Source organism: Colossoma macropomum, unplaced genomic scaffold, assembly GCF_904425465.1.
Source record: "Colossoma macropomum unplaced genomic scaffold, Colossoma_macropomum, whole genome shotgun sequence".
Classification (NCBI taxonomy): Eukaryota; Metazoa; Chordata; class Actinopteri; order Characiformes; family Serrasalmidae; genus Colossoma; species Colossoma macropomum.
In genome coordinates this window covers 18461412-18483981 of record NW_023494789.1, presented here as the reverse complement: position 1 = coordinate 18483981, position 22570 = coordinate 18461412, and the positions used below count along the sequence as shown (strand labels likewise).

Below are 22570 nucleotides of genomic sequence, written 5' to 3'. Positions count from 1 at the left end.
ACAGGTCAGAGTTTTCCTCCTACAAACTGCTACAAACAAAATTCTTCCCTCATGAACACCACTGCTAAATTGCTGCTTTCCAATTCATAACATACTTAAATTCAAGCAATATGTCTTTCAGCATGTACTGTGAATATGCAAAAAGCACTAAATACCAAATAACAGATTCATTATTCGATCTTCTACATAACAGTCATTAGCTGAACAAAAAACTGAATACGCAGCTGCGTATTTTTAAAGCCCCTGTCAGGACGATTTGTACAGATTCCTATTTGGCCATTTGCAAATGGCCAGTACACCGTAATTTTTTGGATGAGCAATACACCTATTTCAGTATTTAAATACTGAAATACACACCAAGTCCTACTGCATTTAAAGCATGCACTATTTCGGTAATAAGTTCGAGTTCGGTTCGCAGTTTAACAAGTACAGCCAACGTAGCCGTCACAAAGAGAAGGTAAATAAAAACTACAATACCCATGATCCAGTGCGCACACAACTCGGTCAGCACGGGCATAAGGAACGACAGCGTTTACAACTAAAGGTATGAAACGTATGTTATAATCCCCAAAAGTCATATACAAAGATGTAATAAACTGTGTGTTTAGGAAACGACAATTTCTCCGTTTTCAAACAAACAACTTAAGCCCAAAGTCAAGCTAGTCCAATCAGAGAAGAGATAAGAAACATACTCATTAGATAAGCTTTAGGTTGGGTTTAAATGATTCATTAAATCCCGTTTTTGGCTAAACACTCCCTGACCTTTTATATCATAAAATCATACTGCCCGAATGTTTCCAAACGGTTTTCAGACCGTGCCAAAATCTGCCAACTTCTCAACCATGCTAACTGAAGTCTCGTCATAATAACCACTGTATTTAGTTTGCGTATTCCTTTTAATGGTATTAACAAGGTCTTTTGTGATAAGATCATATTATGTGCTTTCTCTTACTAAGAAAAGAGTCTTTTGCGTTGGCCGGGAATCGAACCCGGGTCAACTGCTTGGAAGGCAGCTATGCTAACCACTATACCACCAACGCTCACGGTAACATTCCGGCGAGTTCTGGTCTGGAATGTGTGACGTGAAACAAATATTGTATGATCGTATATATATATAGTAATATATATATATGTTCTGCGCAGTTTCAAACTTTGGTCATTCAGGCATAAATTTTGTTATAGCTCTGTCAACTTCACGCCTCTTTAGGATTCTGTAAGTTGTACAGATTTCGCTGTCATTGGACTGGAATGTAGGCTGATGTAATTATAAATGAAATAAGTCAACGCTGTAGCATTTCTGAAGGGTATTGAGTGAAATGTGAATAAAACACTGGGCTCGTCCGGGATTTGAACCCGGGACCTCTCGCACCCAAAGCGAGAATCATACCCCTAGACCAACGAGCCATACTGAAAACTTACAGCCATGTCTTTAAGAGCCATAAACGTCCCCATGTGACCGAAAGGATGACATTTCTTTGTAAACATTATTACATTTTATCTATTTAAAATACATTTTAAACTTATTATGAGCTTGGCAAAGACATGACGAGCTGCCTTGTCTGGTAAGACAGGTGTGTTCGAGCAAGAAAAACATTTTTAAAAATGTCAGTGCAGTGTTGGGTACGTACTGAGTCCAAACACTAATCGTTTAAAACTACTAACTATACACTACTCTTACTCTTTCACTTTTAGTATTAAGCTAGACTCCGATAATGGATATGGCATATGTATACACATATACACAGTACCACTGACGTCACTTTGTTCTGAGAGGTGTGGGAAACAAGGACGGAGCGAAGAAAAATTAAGAAATGTTGAATGACCAGTAAGAAACATGTTTGTGTTGCCACTTATGTTGCATCTACACTAAGGCATACATTACAATCGCTGTTCAAACAAACATCACTGCTGTACAGCAAGTAAGGAGCTAGCTAGCTAACGTTACACTCACCTCACCACTAACGCAGCAGGAGTTTGCAGCACACTTAAACACTAAGTCACCTTAAATAACAATAACACTAAGTCACTTAGGTCACTTTAAAATGTATATTGTGTCTTTATTTTTTGTATATCTTGTGTAGATTTAATATATTTCAGTTTCTTTTTCTTGTATTTTTACTTATTTAACTTATTTATGTTACTTTCTGTAGAGTGATTACCTGAGCCTCACCACAAGCATTTCAATGCATAAATGTCCTGACATTTTGTGCAAATGAAAAATAAACTTGAAACTTGAACTTGAAACACACAAAACCTTTCAGTGCCATGAACTTGTGCTTTATTGGTTGGTGTATTCGTTACATATGGCCCTAATGGTGAATTGATAAACTGCCGCCGGACGTCCGTTCACTACAAAGATTACATAAGATTTACACTTTACTTGAGTTTTGTTGAATTGAATACCTGTACTTTTACAAAAAGTACTTTATATTTTAATTAAGACCTATGGTACTTGTCACAAATCTCTGTTTTAAGCCTGGATTTAAAAGTGTTTGTTATTGGGGCTTTTCTAATGTTCTCTGTCAGGTGGTTCTGTTTCAGCGTAGCATAGTATGTAGCTGAACGCTGCTTCTACATATTTAGTTTTTACCTTTGGCAGGACTAACTCAATAAAGTGCAGAACAAAGTGCTGACAGAAGCTTAATCTGTGTAAAAGGCACAGTTAAACAGATATGTTATAAGTCTATTTTTAAAGACGCTTGCAGTCTAAGCACATCTCACAGCTTCAGGAAGTTCATTCCAACTGATGGCAGCGTAGTGGCTGAATGCTGCCTCACCATGTTTAGTTCTGGTTCTAGGCACTGTGAGGTGGTCAGACTCTACTGATCTGAGGTTTATTTTAGGCCTATATTTTACCAGCATATCAGTAATGTAAGTGGAACCTTGTCCATGTAATGATATAGAAACAAGAAGCAGTATTTTGAAGTCTATTCTGAAACTGACTGGGAGCCAGTGTAATAGCCAGTGTAATGCTCTGAGTACTGGAGTAAACTTTAACACACTCAGCACAGGAGGAATCTGGTGATTAGTTAATGAGTTGAACCAGGTGTACTAGATAAGGAAAACCCTTAAAATATGCCTAGTGTGGGCATCCCCAGGACGGACTTTGACCGGCATTAGGATAAAGCCCTGCAAAGTCTACTGTAATACTTTTAAACCGTGTCTTAGTATTAGAGCATACTTAGTCTGGCTATCATCGTTAAAGTATCAGTGTAATGTTGAGTAATGAACGGCAGGATAAATGCTAATAATAACTTATTATTAATAATAATAAATTATAATAAATTTATTTAAAATAGTAATTTATGTAGAATTTTTAAAGTACAACTCAGAGTGCTTTACAAAGAATGAAACAAATACAAATAAGCATCCAAGAACAACAGAAAAAATGAGCAAAGAATTAAATATGAATGTAATAAAAATAAATAAATGTAATAAAATAACAATAACAAAAACGTCAACAATAATAACAATAGTAATAAAAATATCCACAATAGTAATAATTGACATCGTGATGATATTTCCCTCTAACGTGGTCGTAGAGTAATTTTACACATTTTTTGTGATTCTCTGTTTTTTTCTGCACTTTACATATTTACATATTAGAGTTTTGTGTGTTTTACCTGAAATGGGCTTGTCAGACTTACCGGATGATAAACCGTCATTTAGAAAAGATTTGCATGGCCGGTTAGCTCAGTTGGTTAGAGCGTGGTGCTAATAACGCCAAGGTCGCGGGTTCGATCCCCGTACGGGCCAACAACGTTTTAGTCCCTTTGCACGTGCAGTTTATTTTCCAAGACTAAAACAGATCAACGTAGGCTTAGAGTAAGGCGAGGCAATATGGCAAAAAACACTATGATACTTGCAGAACATAATGTATACAATAATGTATAATATGTAGTTTTTAAGGTAGTGTGTGAGTATGTTAGAAGGAGCAAAATGCCTCACCAGAACAGTGAATGACCCATAAAAAAGCTACAGAAAAGTGGTATAATGGGTTGACATCTAGTCATCTACATGTGTATGTGCAGCTGTAGTTACTATACACTGGTTGCTGTTTACAGGCTCTCTATAATTGGCAAAAATCTTTTTTTGTAACATGCAGTTGTTCATTGTTCTAGAAGTACTGACGAGACCCATGATATACTCATTAAACCATATTGTGTAGTGAATTAGAACAATTTAATAATATATCGTCAATGCCCACCCCTGCCCTGGTGTTCCCTTCCCTACATATTGTACTGCTTCCTGCTAACAGGACTGGGCAGAAGTCAGAGACCAGCTTTCGTTTACTTAATTTCCAGTCAAATGGCCAATAAGTACAAGCTATTCATTTGTCAGCAGACATTTCTTTGGAGATTAGGTATAAGAGAATCCACTTGCATAAGGAAAAGGAATATAAAAGGAAAATAAGTGAAAATGTACTAAAAACTAACCGTGTAACACCTGGTAGACCACCAAAACTGTTGCCATCAGATAAACAGTACTTAAAACTTTCAAGAGATAGAAGAAAATCAAGCTCCACTCTTGCTTCAGATCTTTAAAAATCCACAGGTGTTTGTCCATCCTTCCACTGAGAGTTCTGCGAAAGGATGTGTAGCCTGTTTAGAAGCCATTACTGAGAAAAATAAAATGGACAACAAAGATGACTTTGCTGGTGTTCTCAGAGTAATGGACTATTCACTCCAGAGCTCAGACCTCAACATGGAATTACTTGGATCATGTGAAAACAGGAAACCAACTTCCAAGACTTCTCAGATCTCTAAACTTGAAGCAAGTGTCATGAAAAGAAAGGAATCTGTAATGAAGGTAAAGTGTGGACACATTAAATAGACACATTCTGATATATCCGTGAAATTTTCTGTTAAAAATATTTCACTACTTTTAACACTGAAAAATGAATGACTTACTCAGTGGCTATTTTGCCTGAAATTGCCAATCAAGGACTTCTGAAGAAGTTCATTAGTTGGAGCAGGTGCGGCAGACTGCTGTTGGAAGGGGAGATGGCATTATGCCCTTTTTCTTTTCCAACAACAGTAGCATAGTATTGATCCAGTATTTTTTCTTTAAAAACTGATTAGCTTAAAAATGTGCACCTAAAAGTAGGCCTTAATGCTCAAATTATTCAAACACCATACTAGCCTACAGGAAGAAATACACAGCGAACAGCATCACACAGTGCAAGTGCTGTTTCTAACTAGATTTGTTACGATTGGAATCACTTTTTTTTTTTTTTACCTCCAATATCCGATCCAGCATTTTCGTCTACTTTTGGCCTGATGAATACTCCTTAATATGCCATCTCTGTTGAAACTAGACTCTACAGGAAGGTAGATCTCCAGGACTAGAGCTGGTGACCCCTGCATTACATTATGCAAATATGTATTGTTTTATACATTTGTCTTTTACATATCTATGCGTTCATGAAATTGTAAATGTTAGATACCTTTAGTGCCTCTTGGTCTACTTGTTCCTCCCCTAATGCAACTAGGAGCTGTGTCCTTTTCTCACCATGTAGAACTGCTTTCCAATTTAAACCAGCAACAACTGGATTGTAGTTCTTTCAATTTCATTACACATTGCATCTACAGATGTAGATCAGAGACAGCCAACTCCTTGGTTCAGCAATAGCACAGTTTAGTGATGTTCTCAATTAACAATAAATGACAAGGCAAGAAACGTTTTCCATTTTTTATTTACTTTTTTTGGACAATAATTTCCAGTGTTATCCATATTTTTTCCTCTTTTCTTGTATGTGTGTTTGCATAATTCTTATATAAGGCTATTGATTGGGCCATTGCTATGGTTTCAGACAAACCTGCATAGCAACTGGAAGACAAAAAAAGGGGGGCTAAAACACTGACCCAGTAGCATGGATGAGCAACACGACATTACTTGACATTTAATTGGAACAAAATGGTATGCTCTTTTTCCCTTCCAGACATCAGGTCTTTCAATAAACATGATTTGTCTGAATATCAAAAATGGAAGAGAAGGGAGATATATAGCAGTTTAGTGTGGATTGCAGAGACTTTGCAGTCCCTGGACTACTGTTTAACAGGGGATTACATATCCTTGGGACTTCCAAAGCAACTGGCAGTTTGGTTAAAAGTCTGTAGTGAACAAGTCCCCTCCTTAAAAGTTTGAAAGTTTCTAAGGCTGTGCTCAACACTGATTTCCTGCCCAGTGCCACAAGGTACAGAGATAAGAGACAGGACACGAGGAAGACCACTGAAATGACTGCAACAAGATCACACAGTTATCTTAGGGAAGAAGACGTATTAAAATAAAAAACAAAAAATAGTTACCCATTTCCTTTGGGTGAGTGACTTCAATCAGAAGCATCTTTTAGAGGTATACAGTATATTCTTTTTCCCACCCCACTGCAAAGGCAACTAAGAAACAGAGCAGCTTGATCAACCCAGAACACTCGCATTCAGTCAATGGTTTTATACTGAATCTGGGTGGTTACAGACCTGAAGCACTGCCAAGAGTGTTCCTATATTACATGATTGTCTGAATGCAAACAAGTTGAATCAGACAAAAGTTTTCAAACAGTTGGGCAAAAACTAGAGAGGCAGACCAGGTTAAAGACACCAAACCAAGTAGAAAACAATGAAATGTCTGCTTTCATGCTCATAAAAATCACTGCTTTCTGGAACTGGAGGAGGAAACCTAGGCTGTTTTAAGAAATCTCCACACCTATTTGCAGCAGATTTTTTTTTTGGTTGGGGGATGGCGGTGGGGGGTAATATCAGGGCTGGGGGTATATTGGGGATGGTGTCAAATGTTCAGTCCACATCCAAAAGGATTCAGGGAGGGAGAGCAGGGGATCAAGAAGATTAAACATAACCGTCAACCACAGGCCATTTCAGAAGCGCTTAGGTCCCCATGGTGAAGCTCTTGCAGCAGCCACAGGTGCACCAAAGCTAGGGAAATCCTCAGAGCTACTCATATCTGGGGCCTACAAAAAAGTTATGGATTTAGTAAGAAAATGAATGCACCACAAAGTCTTTACTAATCCAAGAAGAAAGTTCAAGTCACACTGGTCAAAATTAAACCAATTTTCATATGGGCAGCTGAAAAATCTGTAAATTGGTTTAGACTGACCTTCTCACTGCTGGTAGTCCATGGTGCCTCCCTGACAACAAAGCCCTTCGATGGCCCACGAGTTTCCTCTGAGCTGGCTGCTGCTGTACCAGAGGGTTTCATGTATGCCATCTTGGACTCATTTTCCACCACATCTGCCATCTGGAAAGAGAGAGGGTGGGTTTGCTATTAACCTAATGCAATATAAATCTTTAAGGATTTGTAACTCTATTGAATACATTAAGGTATGTTCGATACAACACCAAGTTGACTTACATATTCCTCCTCCAAGTTGAGGAGGTGATCAATAGCTTCATCCACCATCTCTGGAAGGCCAGTCACCATCACCAGGTTGGGGTCTGCAGCTCCACTCTGAGGGAACCTCACATCAACCTTGGTACAGAGAATAACATGACTGTCAACAGATCAGAATTCCACTGATTTTAGACTAGACTAGACTAGACTACAAGTCCAAACATATAAAAAGACTAGCTATCTCACTGACTGGTTTCTACAGATTTTTTGGGCAACTGAAATATTAGAGATTACATACTAAAGGGACACAAGTTTTAAGTTGTTACTGAACTGGACTGAACTCCATAAACTCGCATTCTTCAGTTACTAGGAGAGGCAAAAAAACTGCTCCATCACGTTTTTCTGCAGCTGTTTTTGCCACCATTTGCACTGACAGAAAGAATCAACAGCTAAACACAAAGATGTAATTAGTGTGGTAGTTTAGAGTTTTAGATGTACATGCACTCAATTACAGTCATGCCTTAAACTCATTCATAAAAAAAAAAAAGCTTCTGTACACATGAGTGTCATATTGCCATTTTTTCCTGCTGCATTTTCCTCTTTTGCACTCTGAGGTTTTCATTGGCTATTGGAGAGGTCGGTTCAGATTGAGTCTCTGACCAGTATACAAAACAAAATTTTGGTCAGTCAGGTCCTCAAAAAAAAAATAATTAAAAAAATAAAAAAGGGAGTCTAAAAGTATTGGGCTGCTCAAAAAATAGATGATTCTTTTAATCTAGTCTGTGGGCATCACAAACTACTCCATTTTCTGTCCCCAACTGTTGATACTGAACCAAAACCTGCAGACTACAGCCAACCAGCGCAAACCGACTAAGAATCAGGGCAAAAATTGCATAGTGTAACTCCAGCGAATGCACCTACCTTAAACTCATCCATTATCTTGCGAATGCCCTTGCCGCGAGCACCAATGATGCGAGCATGAACCCGGCTGTCCAAAGTAATGTCCTCTGATATCATCTCCTCCAGTTCATCAACAATAGCTTGGATGGCATCACGTGCTGCCACAGCATTCTGCTCGTAGCCTGTTATGGTAATCTGGTCCTGAACACAAACAAACCAGTAAAAAGGTAGTCCAGACAAGAGTCGATAATTACCCCATCAACAATTCCAATATGATTCACAGAATTACCTGATTCTCATCATTCTTTTCTGGGAATTGGATGTTGACGTCATGTTCGGTCCGGATCTGGGTGATTATGGCACCCTTGCGGCCAATGATCTTGGGGTGATACTTGGGATCCACAGTGATGGTCAGCTTGAAGCTCCTGAGAGCCTGTTGAGAATCCGGATTAATACAACACGTTAAAACAGGGGCACGTGTTTTTGGGCAGAAAAGTCATCCTTAAGGTCCAAAGCTCTTGCTGTTCCACTTACCCGATCCTCCTGTTCAGCCTGCAACTCTTTGACACGCTCAAGAAGGCCTTCTTTAGCACGGTCCAGATGAGTAGCAAGGCCTGTAATGGAGATTATGTCGGACTGGAGCTCAGGAGCAGGCACTTGAATATTGACCTGGAAAAGAAATAAGCTCACAATTAAGGGCTGCCAAAAAAGATCAGTCATGCAGATAATGTACAGTATCCACAAACTGGATTACATAGCTTTTAACTGCACTATGACAAGGGCTGTAATCAAGATCAAGTCCAAATCAACTCCAAGACTACAACTAGTCATCATAGAGTCTAAAGTGGGGCAAAAGCTTTAAGTCAGATGTGGGGGAAGCTGGGTGTTTCAAAAGAAAATTGTGCATCAGGGTCCTGAGTTTCATTGTGATCCATGCTCTGAATGAAGCAAAACGCTAACTGGCTAAATTAAAAAAATAACTAATTTAAAAAAAAAAAAAAGCTATGAAACCAAGTTTAGTAAGACCACTGGTAGAGATTCCCTCCATTAATCCAATCTAAAATTAAGCATTTTATTTTTATTGGCAAAACTGAGAATGCTGAACTGCAGCATTTTCCTGAAAATATCCACATCGAAATTTCCACATCGTCAGATTCTACTGCAGCAGACTTATCTGGCAGTAAACCATTTTTCTCATTTGTTGCTACATAACATTCTAGTTTGACTGGTTAAATTTAGATAAACTTAGACTTAGTTAAACTTTTGATAACCTTAAATTGACTAGTTTTAACCAACGGTCTGAAACATTTTTTTTTTATAAAAGTAAAGTAAAGCCTCATGAGCAGCAAAGTTAGTTTTGTTTTCACATGCATGGTTTCTTTCTTCCAATAGTTTTCAAAAGATGGGTGCAAAATGTTAATTCATGTAAATGATCATTATCTGTAACAGATGATCATTTAGTTTGTGTGAAATTAATACCTTTTGAACTCAAAACACCATTTCTATGAACTGCTGAAACAGAGCATCTACAAATTACACTCGAAGTCCAAGCACAACATAGTATGAAACCTGTACAGGTCTTTTGGCAGATGGGGCACAAATGATGGCCAGTTAGTTTAGAATGACCTATTTATCTTGTTGACGAGGGGTCACATTTTGCTAACGCTGAGATCAGTGACCAATGTGGTGAAAAACTTTAAAGGTCAACTGTTACCCATCATTCTATTTCATAAAACAGAGCAGTTTGTATTTGCCATGAGTCAAATTCTTGTGAAAACATCTTGTTGAAATTATTTCCCACTTTGTTTAATTATACATCTTTAATTAAAGACAAGTAATCCAAAAGTATCAAAGATTAATCAGACTACATTAATATTAGTAATCCCTAGGATTAGGTTACAATTACATTTAACAGATTATCAGCAATCTGTAAGTGAATACATTTTTAAAGCAACCCTCCCAACCCTGCATGGGACTGACCTCAAATTCATCCATCATTTTGCGGATACCACTTCCTTTCTGCCCAATGATGTAGCGATGAAGCTCAAAAGGCACTTCCACTTCAATGGTCACAGGAACCAGAGCCTGAGGACAGGAAATACATGAACTTCTGCCAAAATTAACTTCAACATTTATTAATAAAGAGCCAAGTCCAGAGTGGTACCTTCAGCGCTTCCACAGCAGCCTCACATCTCTCCTTGCGTCCAGAGAGTACAATCACGTCACATTTCTTTGGGGCTGCAGGGTCAGCTGGCTCCTTTACCTCACCGTTAGCCTCTCCATTCTCCTGCACTTGGGTCTCAGCTGGAGGAGCTAAAAGCAGGCATGTTTCAACATTTAAAAGTGCTACAGCTGCTTCTTGCTGTTTATAAGCAATATCTGATCATAGATGCTAAAGCTCAGCTTAGCTTGGAAGAGACCGTACTCCAGGAGAACCAGAGTTTGGGGACCCATTTTACAAAGCAGGATTTTCCAATTAAGCAGGCAACTTTAAGCTTAAAGTTAAGACCATCCCAGAGTAAAAACCAGTGAGGAAAATGTCTAAAACATAAAAAAAAAAACCCCAAAAAAATAAAAAATTGAATTGAGTTGACTGAACTTTAGGTACAGGCCTCGGATTTCCCAAAACACCCCAAACAGGGCTGCATCATAAATTAAAAAATACATCACAGCAAGTGGTATAAAAAGGTAATTACCTTGCAGATCTTCTCTTTCTGGGAATTTTATCTGCACATTGTGATCTCTGGTGATCTGCTGAATACGCGCACCTTTAGGTCCCATAATGGAACGGTGGAACTTCTGGGGAATCACACACTCCATGGTCACCTGAGCATCCTGTCGCGAAAAAGGGTTACATAAGTTGAATTAAATGTAAGCCTTTTGAAAGACTGAATACAACTGGAAGGGGTGCAGAGGGGAAAAGAGCAGGGGTATAGGACTTACCAAATCCTCAACGATCTCAAACATGCGTTTTTTGGCAGCTTCCACACAGTCTTTGGCTCCCTTTAGAGTGACTTTGTCGCTTTGAGAGCCAGTGCGGGGAAAGCTTACCATGACTCCACCATACTCATCAGCAATATCCCTCAAGACTTGGCCACGACGTGCCACAAAGTAGCGGTGGTGCTTGGGATCTACGCTCATGAAGTCCTCCACCACATTATCCTGAATTGTCACAAAATAAGGAATCATGATATTCTTTATAATTAGAGACTAAAACTGGTTTAACAGACACTTTGGTACACTTTGAGATCACAAAATGACAAAAGCACAGAGCCATTTGTTTTGACACACCCCAGACAGAACCTCAGCGCTGGGTCAGCTTTCATTTGCTTTGACCTTACCATATTAACCACTCATCATGGCAACCCTGCTTTTAAGAACTGCAGCTAGCTTGTGTCATCTAGTGATGTGATTGCATCTGAGCTAGCAACAGTGGCAAGCTAAATGGGACCCATAAGGTCCAGCTTTTCACTACAGCATTAGCGCTATGGTCCACCATGGCAAGGTAAACAGCATGATCACAGTGTAGGTTATTCAGTAAGGCCTAGAAATTACTCTAAAGATATTTGTATTATGAGCACAGTGTGAACCAAAAGCCAACATAACCAACAACTTGGACAGTTTGCAAAGGAACAAAAACTATAAATAAGCTTCTTCTCCTCCAGTAACTTTTAGCAAGATCTTACCAAGCTCTTGATGAGCGCCTCCAGCTCTTTTTGTGCTTCTGCCACAGCCTCCTCTGTGCCGATAACAGTGATCAGCTCCTGGTCCTTATCCTCAGCTGTGGGGAAAATGATCCTGGCTCCAGTGCTGTCACGCACCTTCCGGATGTTTCCACCTCCTTTCCCAATAAGGAACTTGTGATACTCAGGCTTGGCACGGAGTTCAGCTGTGTGGCTTTTAGTTTGCTACAAAAACCATTTCCATCATTAACAATGATTATTTATTACAAAACTATTATTACATAAGCAAAAGAAATAAAGAATCAATGATCAATTGTAAATAAGCTGGGGTGACATCTACCTTCTCCTCAGCCAGAGAAAGCAGCTGTTTCTTGGCCTTTTCCACCTCCTCAGCTGGGCCTCTGATTGTCACAGCATCAATGCCAGATCCCTCAGTGGGAAAATGAATGTGCACCCCACCACACTCCTCCATGATGGAACGCACAAAGCGTCCTTTGGAGCCAATCAGGGAGTTGTGAAGCTTTGAGGGGATAGAAACCTCCACTTCCGTAATGTTTGCCTATTCAAAACACACCAAAAAATAAAAAAATAAAATATTGAATAGCAGCACTTATTCTATATCCTCAGTCTCTACAGGTTAAGTCAAAAGGGAAAAGTTCTGTGAAATGCTTACAAGCTCTTTCTGAATAGCCAAAATCCTGTTTCTTGCTGCCTCACAGTTTGCCTTCTTCCCAGTAATGATGATCATCTCAGAGTTACTGTTCTCTGCAGGCAGGTCAATCTTAGTGTTGGTCTCTTCACGAATCTGAGAAACATTCAGACATGACGTTACCCATCACACAAATTTTCAAGCACAAGTGAAACGTGGCCATTTAAAAAGGGAAAGTTCAAAATTTGCTTATGGGGCAAGTCACTGAAAACTTCTACTCACCTTCTTAATATTAGCTCCTCCTTTACCAATAATGTTCTTGTGGAACTGCTTAAAGATGGGGACTGAAACAGAATAGCTGTTTTCCACCTACAGAACAAGGCAAAAAATTTGGTACAGGCCCCTAGCTTTCATGATTACCAGGAACAAATGCTTTGAGAAATACTATTCGTTTAACAAAAACAGACTTTGGACAACTAACAAGTAAAAATCTAAAGTCAGAAGAGTATCATTAATTTACCATTTCAGCTACCATCTTCTGCATGAATTTCGTGCATTTCTCCACTTCAGTTCGTGGTCCACGCAGTTGTACAATGTCGCTCTTTTGAGCAGGGTCAGGAAAATTAATGATGACCTGTAAGAAGAAAAGGAGTATCAAGTCTTGTCCAAGATTTTTTCAAGACACATCAACTTGCATGTGGGGACATACATTCACAATGAGATTAAGGTGCAAATAAATTAATTCTAGGACTTACTTCAGGGAACTTATCCCGAATCTCCTTAATCTTCTCCCCTTTCTGCCCAATGATGGCTCGGTGAAAACGCTGTTCGATGATCATGTCCTTTGTACGCTCATTCTCCTGCAGAACACAGTAAGCATTAAAGGACCTGAGTCACCTGTTGCCAAGCAACCCCAGTTCAGAGCCCTGAAGATTAAATAGCAGTCCATATGAGCTTTCGTACATTTTACCCTCCGATTCCAAGCATAACACTTGACATAAAATCCTAGGAAATTTCAAGCAGGACCAAAAACAGTATGACCCAAACACAATCCCCACACTACTCCCAGATAACAAACTGGATTTAGCAAGATTAAAGACTATTTAAAAGAAAATAAATAAAAAAATAAAAGGAAGACTAAAAATAAAAACTGATATTGTCTAGAAAGAAGGGTAAAGAATAAGACATGTTGATCGCTTCTCCTCACCATGCGAGACGCCAGCTCTAACAGCTCCTTCTTGGCCTCCTGCACACCCTGGGGGTCACCCTCAATACGGATCAGGTTGCTCTTCTCATTGTCAGGTGGAATGCGAACAGAGACTTTGTGCTGGTCCTTAATGCGGTTGACTGGGAAGAAGCAATCATGGAGAGATTAAGAAATGGGGAGGGACAATATAAAAAAAATCATTTAATTAATAAAAAAAAAAACAAACAAAAAAAAAAACACACAACAACTTTTTTCCAGAAAATACTAACTGTTGGCACCGCCTTTCCCAATCAAATGTCTGTGGAACTTGGGGTCCACACTGATCTCTGCATAATCCATACGGCTAACCTACAAAAATAAAGCACATTTGTAGTGTGTTAGGAAACAAGGATCAATGTGTAATTTAAGTTTAGCATGACCTGTTTTCTCGGAAGGAAAAAAATAACTCTGCAAACAAACATGCTGTGAGCACATTTATCATCATCTTCAACTGAACCAAGGTCTAGGTTTCATGTTCACTTTCAACAAGCTCTGTTAAACACTGGTGTCCATACAAAAATATTTCCAAACAGCAACCCCACCCCCACTTCACCATTTATATATGTTTTTTTATACACACACACACACACACACACACACACACACACACTATATACACTATTATACTGCTGCAAAAATACAAGACTTCCAACTTAGAACCACCCTTCCCTTAACTGTGGCAACTTTTACCAATTTGAAATATGTCCCCAGTATCAGTTTTTACCAGGTCAGTGACAATAGCCTCAATCTGACTCTGCACCATCTGCACATCTTTGGTGGGTCCTTCCAGAGTGATTTTATCTTCTCCCTCCGTAAACTCAATGTGCACCTGTAACAAATTGCCCACAAGTTTCTTAATTAAAAAAAAAAAAGAAAAAACAAAAGAAAATGAAGCCAAGTAATTTAATGAGTAGTTTGTATCTGGTTTACCTTGGGCATCTGCTGAGTGATCTTTGCCAGATTTTGTCCTTTTTTGCCAATAATGAAGCGATGAAGCCAAGAAGGAGCTGAGACCGAGGACACAGTGTAGCTGTTGGCCTGGTAAATGGGGGAAAAAAAGGCAGAAAGAGGGGCAACAAAAGCCAAAGAGTTACAATTAGGATCACTCTAGCAACACAGCAATCAAAGCAATATAATTTTAAATAACTCAATTCCGTTAATAACTACTGCTAAGAGCACTTTCATTTAATCTTGTATGCAAGTATATCTATAGCGGTTTTCAAAAAAGGAATAAGTGCAAAGCCCATGTCTCTAATCAAAGCAACCCTGCTGCAGGAACATTCCATAGAATCTTGAGAAAGTGAGTAGCAGTAAAGGCAAAAGAGAAACAAATTCACAAAATCTGTTTTCTTGAAAAAGACTAAGCCTAGCCACAGACAGAAGAATTTTCAAATGGAGAGCAAGGCAGTGTGATTTAGTATAAGGCAACTGCTTGAGTCAGCAGAGTAAAGGGAAGCTGGCTTACCTTGGCGTACACTTCAGTGAGCGCCTGGCCGAGCCGGTCTGGCTCCCCGCGCAGGATGACTGTCTCTGAGCTGCTGTCAGGGGGTGGGATCTCGACCGAGACGCCAGTCCTGTCCAGAATCTCCTGCAGCGTGTTGCCCTTAGGCCCAATCACATACTTGTGCTGAGATTTTTTCACCTCCACTGCAATAGTGGTGGCATTCCTCTTCTGAAATGAGAAAACGGCATGATAAACACCCCCCCCCGGGGCAATCAGACAGACAAATGGCCATCTTGCATGCACTTCAAGCCATAATCAAGGTCAAGGTTCATCCATTAGATGATTTTGCAGTTGTTTGCATTAACTTGAATTATTCTTAATTTCTGGGCAGGGACCCAGTTCATAAACACTTGTACACTACACACCTTCTCTTCGTAAATCTTTTTGATCATGGCCACGGCTAGGGCAACCTGCTCTTTCTCCCCAGTGATAACGATCTCCGTTTTGTTGACACTGGGCGGAGGGACGTTGATGCGGGCTCCTGTCTCCTGCATCATCTCCCCCACCAGCTTGTTGTAAGCACCAGTGATGAAGGGGTGGTACACCTTATCGATGTTCAATCTCTCCACTGCACGTTTATCCTACAAGCAGTTACTAATTAGTGCTCAAAATCAGTATACAGCCAGGCTTAAACCATAGAAAAAGAATTAAGCAGAGGACAGTCCTGGAAAAAGATCAATGCATCTTATCATTAATGCTCGATCTTATTGATGCATATCGCTACTGTCTGAACAAAATCACCTCGATTCGTCATTTATCAGTTTTGACACAATTTGAAAATGCCACCCCCCCTTTACATAGTGTTACTTGGAAAAAAGTCTGGTTCCATTGCCTTACATTACAAGTAAAGCATGTTTTTTTTCTTTCTTCGGTGAAGTTATTATTTTTGGAGATTTTTTTTTTGTTTTGTTTCGTTCCGACAGTGATATGTTAAATCAAAAGGAATTGCAAATTTTCCAAACTACATAAAATTCACAAAAAGGTTCAATCTTCAGCAGGGCCAGAGCACAGTTATCTACCTGCTCAGCAGATATGAGCAGGATCTCATGCTTGGCCTTCTCCAGGCCCTCCTTAGTGCCGGAGATCTTGATGTGATTGCTGGGGTCGTCGGGTCTTGGGATCTGGATCTTGGTGGCAGTCTTGAGCTCAAGCTCCTGCAGCTTCTCCCCATTCTTGCCGATGACAAAGCGATGATGTTCCTTAGGGATAGCCACAGTAGCTGAAGCCTGAGGAAACATTAGCAATTTTCACACCACTGACCATACAAAACCAAGTTAGCAACGATGCAAGTATACTTCAACTTGTTGAAAGAGTGTCTGTCCTCTCCAAGAGGGGGAAAACCTACTGTTAGCTTAGATATTTGTCCAGAGCCAAACCAAATGCAAACTGACCCATGTTGCACTTGACAGACTCCATACGTCAAGTCATCTCTGCAGTACTGACAGGTTTGATGTTCTAAATAATTTGTTTCTAAAGAGATACAATGCTAACCTGAGTCTGCAGTCGGGACACAATCTCCTTACGGGCCTTCATTACAGCATCCAGTTTCCCAGACACCATGATGGAAAGGCCCTGGTCCTTGGCCATGGAGAGTTCCAGGTGGGCTCCAGTCTTTTGCATGATGTCAACACAGACTTTAGCCTGATCTCCCTCTCCAAACTGGTTCATGTCCTTGTACTTGCGCTCCTCCAGAGGCACATGGAAAACCTGGTAGATTTTTCAGGAGGAGACACAGGGGGCATAAACAAGTTGGAAGCAATACATGGCAATGTAGCTGGCTTGTGCTCCATAAAAAAAGAGTGGGGAAAACATCTGCAAATGAGCAAGAATTTATTACCTTCAACTGAACCAAAGTCTAGGTTTCATTTCACCAAGCTGCATTAAACATACAGTTCAACACATATTTCCCAACAGCAAACTCTCACCATTTAACTATGTTCATGTATAAAATTGAAGGGTTGCTTTTTGGAAATTGCCTCACTTTAACACTAACATTGCAGATCAAAACTGCTGCAGAAATAAATACAAAACTGGCAAATTTGAACCACCCTTCCTTACCTGTGGCAACTCATTTAAAATATGTAATTTATAAAATACTGTTGTGACTGCAGACAGTTTCTTCCCACTTAATTCTTAGTGTATCTGAAGCACGCTCAAATTCAAACTGATGTCAGACGTAACACAGAGGTAACTTGGACAAAAGACAAAACTTTTCATCTTTACAACACTTCCTGTACGTGCTATTAGGACAAAACAAAAAATAAAAAATAAAATAAATAAATAAATAAATTAACACAAACACACACACACACACACACACACACACACACACACCTTGCCATTCCTTTTCACAATTAAGGAATGAAATGATTGTAACCAACCCATACCTGGGTGATGATGGAGGATCTGAGTGGCCTGATTTTGGATGTCCAAGCATTTCCAGCCTCCTGGGGCCCCTCGGGTGACACAGCCTTTTCAGGCAGAGGGGGAAAGGCATCCTTATAGGTGGGGAGGTTGTCCTCATCTACGGCATCGCTGGACCCTGCCACAGCAGCTGCAAGTCAAGATGTTGGGGGGGGAGGAAGAGGGGAAAAAAGAAAAAAAAGTGTCACATTTGCATCAAGATCATCACTTAGCAGTCATTTTTCAGGGTCTAATGGTCCCCCCCCATGACCTTTGGATAGGTCTACCTTGTTTCTCACCTCCAACCTGCTCTGGCAGAAGGCCACTGCGGTGCTCATTAAAGCTTTCTTGCGTAAGTACAGCGACTGAGCTCATGGTCGAAATCCCACGCTTACACGGAGTCCGAGTGTGCCACTACAAGAGGAAGAGTGCAGCTGATTAGAGGTCAGACTTAAAGGTAAAAGGAGATAAGAATAAGAGAAAAAAAATTGATCTAGAATTTTAGAACCTTTTGTACAAAATATTCTGCACATGAACGATCATTGTTACATTAATTAAAAAAAAATGTATACATTTCCAAACAGAGAAGAGTCAAGCCCAACAGTTAACATGTGCCATAGAGGAGGACGAATTCATCCTGACATGAAGGACAAAGCTGGCCGCCTGTCACCTCAGTGAAGGGCTAATTCTAAGCCCAGGAGCTAGTTGAATGAGCTCTAAAGCTAAGAGGATTTCCCCCGTAACCCTTATTTGCTGCACTCTATGTAGGTGGAATGGCAGCAACGAAACATTTGCAGCACCTCTACTTTGCCATGTTTAAACAAACATCTTAGAATTCCACATGTCAGCAAGCCAGGCAGTTCTACAAAGTGTGTTTGTATAATGGGAAACAGACACGCCTCTTCTGTTAGACATCTTGTTGGCACACTAACTTAAAAGATCAGGTTGCATACTCTTGGCTGTAGCAATTTAAACAAGGACACAAATTAAAACGTAGCGTGCTGGCTTTATAAACGCGTCCCAAGAAGAAACAACGACCCTCTTAACTGTTAAACCTTCACCCTTCTTTAAAAAGGCAGCAGCGCCGAGATATGAAACTTGTGACAAGTCACATGACTTCAAAGCCCTGGAGCTCATCAGACACAAGAGTCTTGCCAAGCAGGGCGTTTGCCATGCAAATATTTCAGCAAGTTTGGTCTGATGCATGCTGCCACCCCTGGTGCTGGAGCTAAGATTCGTTGTGTGAAACAGGACCATTTTAACTTGCTTTTCAGAATGCCCTTGCAGGGGCCTCTTCCTCTGCAGACCTCCTGAAGACTCAAACCCACAGGCAGAGTACTGTGAACACTCACGTAGCCCCCTAAGCCACATCAAGCCCTCTGCAAGCTTTTCACATAAACTGAACATGGAGGGGCACATCAACAAAATGGACAGATATCACAAATTTTTAAATTGCTTTAAATTAGAACACTAACACAAACTAAATTTGCCACTAGCTTTTTTCCTTATCTAAATCACAGCCAGTTGCCAATAGAAGGGCTTTCAACATTTTTCAACTCTGTCATTTGAAACACTGTCAAGTATCAAAACAAAAAAATGACATTGGGCCTAACACGAAATCAGTTATTCAAATAACTTAGGTGTCAGCAGGGAGCCCCCAGTCAGCAGTCCCTTGCTATGTTGGTTCTCTGAGACCCCTAGTTACAGAATAGGTTAGTGGTGGAGATGGGATTCTGTTGTGAACTCTAGCTGCAAGAAACCACAGCATTGCCAAATGTACAGTCATTTGCAACAATCTAGGTTTGCATACAAAAAAAATAAATAAAAAAAATCAAAAACAAAAAGGACAAACTAGCTCATATGACTCCTCACAAGATTTGTTTAACATGTGCCACAAGTACCCCACAGCTTGTTTTGTGGTAACTACAAACAGAAACATGCAAGTGTTCACTGAGCAAACTAAAACACTGACAATAAGCCAAGCACTATGATCTTACCAGCTAAATGGTCAGTTACCAGATAATCCGTCCTGTAAAGCTGCCCGTTCTTGTCAGCCTGCCAGCTTTTGCCTGGAAAGTAAAAGGAAACGAGTCATCAGCAAAATATTTACAGATTAAATGCTCAGAAGCTATTCATCTATACAATATACTTCAGCAAATTGTTCTTAAAGGCATTTCTTCTTCTTTATGTACAGATGTCACAGTACTCAGGACCAAGGGGTAGAACCATGTGATTTATATAGTATGTCCAATTAGGAACTAATGTTGAAAAACAAAGCCCTGGACAGGTAGTCAAGTTCAAGGCAAAATTACCCTTGTTTGTTAATCATCACCCTGATGTGATCATATTTAATCTTCAGAAGTGACTTAATCAGCTTTGGCAGATGATGACCTTGTCGAACAGTGTAAAGATAAAATACCTGCTTTAGTCGATGAACAATTCCATCATTTCAACTTTACTTCAATAATCTCATCTGATGATCAAGTTATTTGATTAAGTTATACCAAGGACGCCGGTGGTGTTCCACAGTTGTGTTCTGGTTTGTTAAAGCATAAGATATGAATGGGCACAGTCGTTATTTTAGATCGGATAGACACGGCAGACTGAAAAAGTACACAGCTAAAATAAATCGACAGACAGACTGCGATATATTTAGCTATTTCAGCCAAATTACTGAGACACTACAAAGCAGATTTGATGGCTTACGTGGCGCGTGTGAGGTGGCATTCAACATGAGGTGACGATGACGAAATTAGTCACAAATGCAGTAAAATTATTCAGAATTACAGGACAAATTGTTCACATCTTCAGGGTAATGTCAAATATAGTGTTCGTGATTAGCGCCGTGGTGAGTTGGCCATCCGTTAGCTAACGTGGCCGTTCTGGTAACTGCGCACAACTGAGACGAGCAGACAGGGCTGGTTTTAATACATGGAAGGCTTATTATTTTACACAATAATTAAAACCAAGAGCATTTTCAAACGCAAGGCTTCTTCGCAAGCTTAGACACCGTCAGCCTAAAAAGAAGGCCCCAAAATACCAAAAAGTTTCACCAATGGCTAAATGTGTCCAAGTGCTACGTCAACTACTAACGAGCTAGCGCTAACTAACGCTAGCTAGCCACGACATTCACACCTTGGTTACGTTGAGGATTTCGCAATCCCCATTTTCTCTTCTACGTCTTTTAAACGACGTATGTCCAACTGGCGACAACATAGGCAGTTAGATTGGGGAAATCTTACAGTTTGCCTGGAATTAAAACTTGATTTTTTATGGCCACCACGCTAGCCAGCTAACTCGCTCAAACTTTGACTTGCGCCTGCGCGGTAGTGACACGTAGCTACAGCAGCTTTAGCCACACGGCTAGCGACCTCGCTATTCACAACCTAGATTAATAAGAAACTTTTAGTCGTCGTCTTTTCATTTCTCTATAGCCTCGTAACTGGCAGCGTCTCCATTATACATTTGCGGCTAAACAGTACGACCTGCCCATGGCTGCTATCTTTGAGGGTTAGCGCTGGTGACAGTCTACACTAAAGTCCACGTAGGCATTCAGACTGGAGGGTGAAACGGACATGGAGTCGAGCCAGAGCTACACATTTTTTTCAAGGCATTTTTAACGATTTACTTTAACAACCGAAACAAAACCCGATCACTATCAGAAAGAGAGTGCGCAGACATTAATATCACCGCGATTATGAAGCAATTGCTGACTTACTCGTGTTTGTATTCCCGTCTGCCCTATGTGGTGCAGAAGCTGGTAGTCAAACTCCACTGGCGGAGGGCAGGAGCTGTGGCCCCTCATATATATATACTACTACCCCGCCCCCTGCTGACGCCACACATACTCATTACTAATCACTCATTTTACAGAATACTTGTGGTCGTTAGATTGTTACATTTTGTGACACCACTTCATTGCACAGCTGATCTCATGGAGCTCAGTGGGATCTCCAGGAACTCACTGTGTACGCCTTAATTTTTCTAATGTCTACTTTTATAATTGTCTGTGTTCCCAGATATATGTTGCAATGGCTCATACTTAAGCCATCCTGTTATTTGTTTGTGTTCAGTTTTCATTTGTATTTCATTTTACGTTCATTTCTCTAGATTACTTAGTTGTGCATAATTTTCATTAGTTATTGTTATTACATTGTTATACTTGTATATAATTTGTTGTTATACTGTTAATATAAATATCTGTGTTGCACTATACTTCTGATTGTAGGTGAAGGGAACTTATTTAAAGTAAAATGCTGTAAACACTAGACCATAGTTCATTCAGTATTGCGTAACAGCTGTGCCGTATGTGAGTGTGAGTGTGTGTGTTTGTGTGAGCAAAGGAAAGTTGTGGCAGGACTTCGGATGTCTTGGTACATGACGCAATATGTGACGTGTCATGTGAAGAGAACAAACGTGTTCTTGTGGGTTGTGTGGGCTGTGCCCTGATGACACATTGCTTGTCTAGCTATCTGTATTAGAAAATTTCATATTCTAATTAAATCAGTTACAGTGTTTAAAGAAATCACTTTGGTGGTTCAGAAGAATCAAGCAACACCCTAAAGGGCCCATAATGTGGAAAACTAAATATTCCTCACTTTTTTAAAAATAAATGTCCCTGTAAGCTATATACACACCTGGCAGTGCAGTTTATTCTGTTAAGCCCTCAAATTGCAGGTTTATAATTCAGTAATTAATGATGAGGTTTATTTCCCAGTAAATGTTATGAATTGTTCATAATCTACACTATGACACTATGTAGGTTATGCTGTTAGGAGAGTGAGTGAATTGAAGTGTGAACCTGCCAAATCTCTGACTATTCTCTAAAATATCATATGTTT

General features: G+C 39.9%; 1 protein-coding gene and 3 non-coding genes across 5 annotated transcripts; 1 reads left to right on the top strand and 3 right to left on the bottom strand.

The window, feature by feature from the left end:
• Positions 1 to 968: 968 nt before the first annotated feature.
• Positions 969 to 1040, bottom strand: trnag-ucc. The gene has a single exon. It is a non-coding gene; the product is annotated as a tRNA-Gly (tRNA).
• Positions 1041 to 1332: 292 nt separating this feature from the next.
• trnap-ugg lies at positions 1333 to 1404 on the bottom strand. The gene has a single exon. It is a non-coding gene; the product is annotated as a tRNA-Pro (tRNA).
• Positions 1405 to 3682: 2278 nt separating this feature from the next.
• Positions 3683 to 3756, top strand: trnai-aau. The gene has a single exon. It is a non-coding gene; the product is annotated as a tRNA-Ile (tRNA).
• A 1920-nt stretch (positions 3757 to 5676) lies between these two features.
• Positions 5677 to 21554, bottom strand: hdlbpa (high density lipoprotein binding protein a). 2 transcript variants are annotated; one of them, XM_036570420.1, is made up of 28 exons: positions 21448 to 21554; positions 19727 to 19798; positions 18017 to 18143; positions 17714 to 17880; positions 16818 to 17033; positions 16346 to 16552; positions 15692 to 15907; positions 15288 to 15494; positions 14753 to 14860; positions 14547 to 14651; positions 14053 to 14131; positions 13784 to 13923; positions 13332 to 13436; positions 13097 to 13210; positions 12859 to 12945; positions 12601 to 12732; positions 12268 to 12486; positions 11931 to 12152; positions 11188 to 11406; positions 10941 to 11079; positions 10409 to 10557; positions 10225 to 10329; positions 8779 to 8913; positions 8534 to 8677; positions 8266 to 8445; positions 7366 to 7482; positions 7111 to 7251; positions 5677 to 6964 (listed from the first exon to the last, which is right to left on the bottom strand). In XM_036570420.1, the coding sequence occupies exons 3-28, from the start codon at positions 18102 to 18104 to the stop codon at positions 6872 to 6874; spliced, it is 3834 nt and encodes a 1277-aa protein (XP_036426313.1). In that variant the 5' UTR covers positions 18105 to 18143; positions 19727 to 19798; positions 21448 to 21554; the 3' UTR covers positions 5677 to 6871. The 2 variants fall into 2 exon arrangements, with proteins under 2 accessions (XP_036426313.1, XP_036426314.1); XM_036570421.1 differs by having other exon boundaries at positions 18029 to 18143.
• Between the last annotated feature and the right edge of the window lie 1016 nt (positions 21555 to 22570).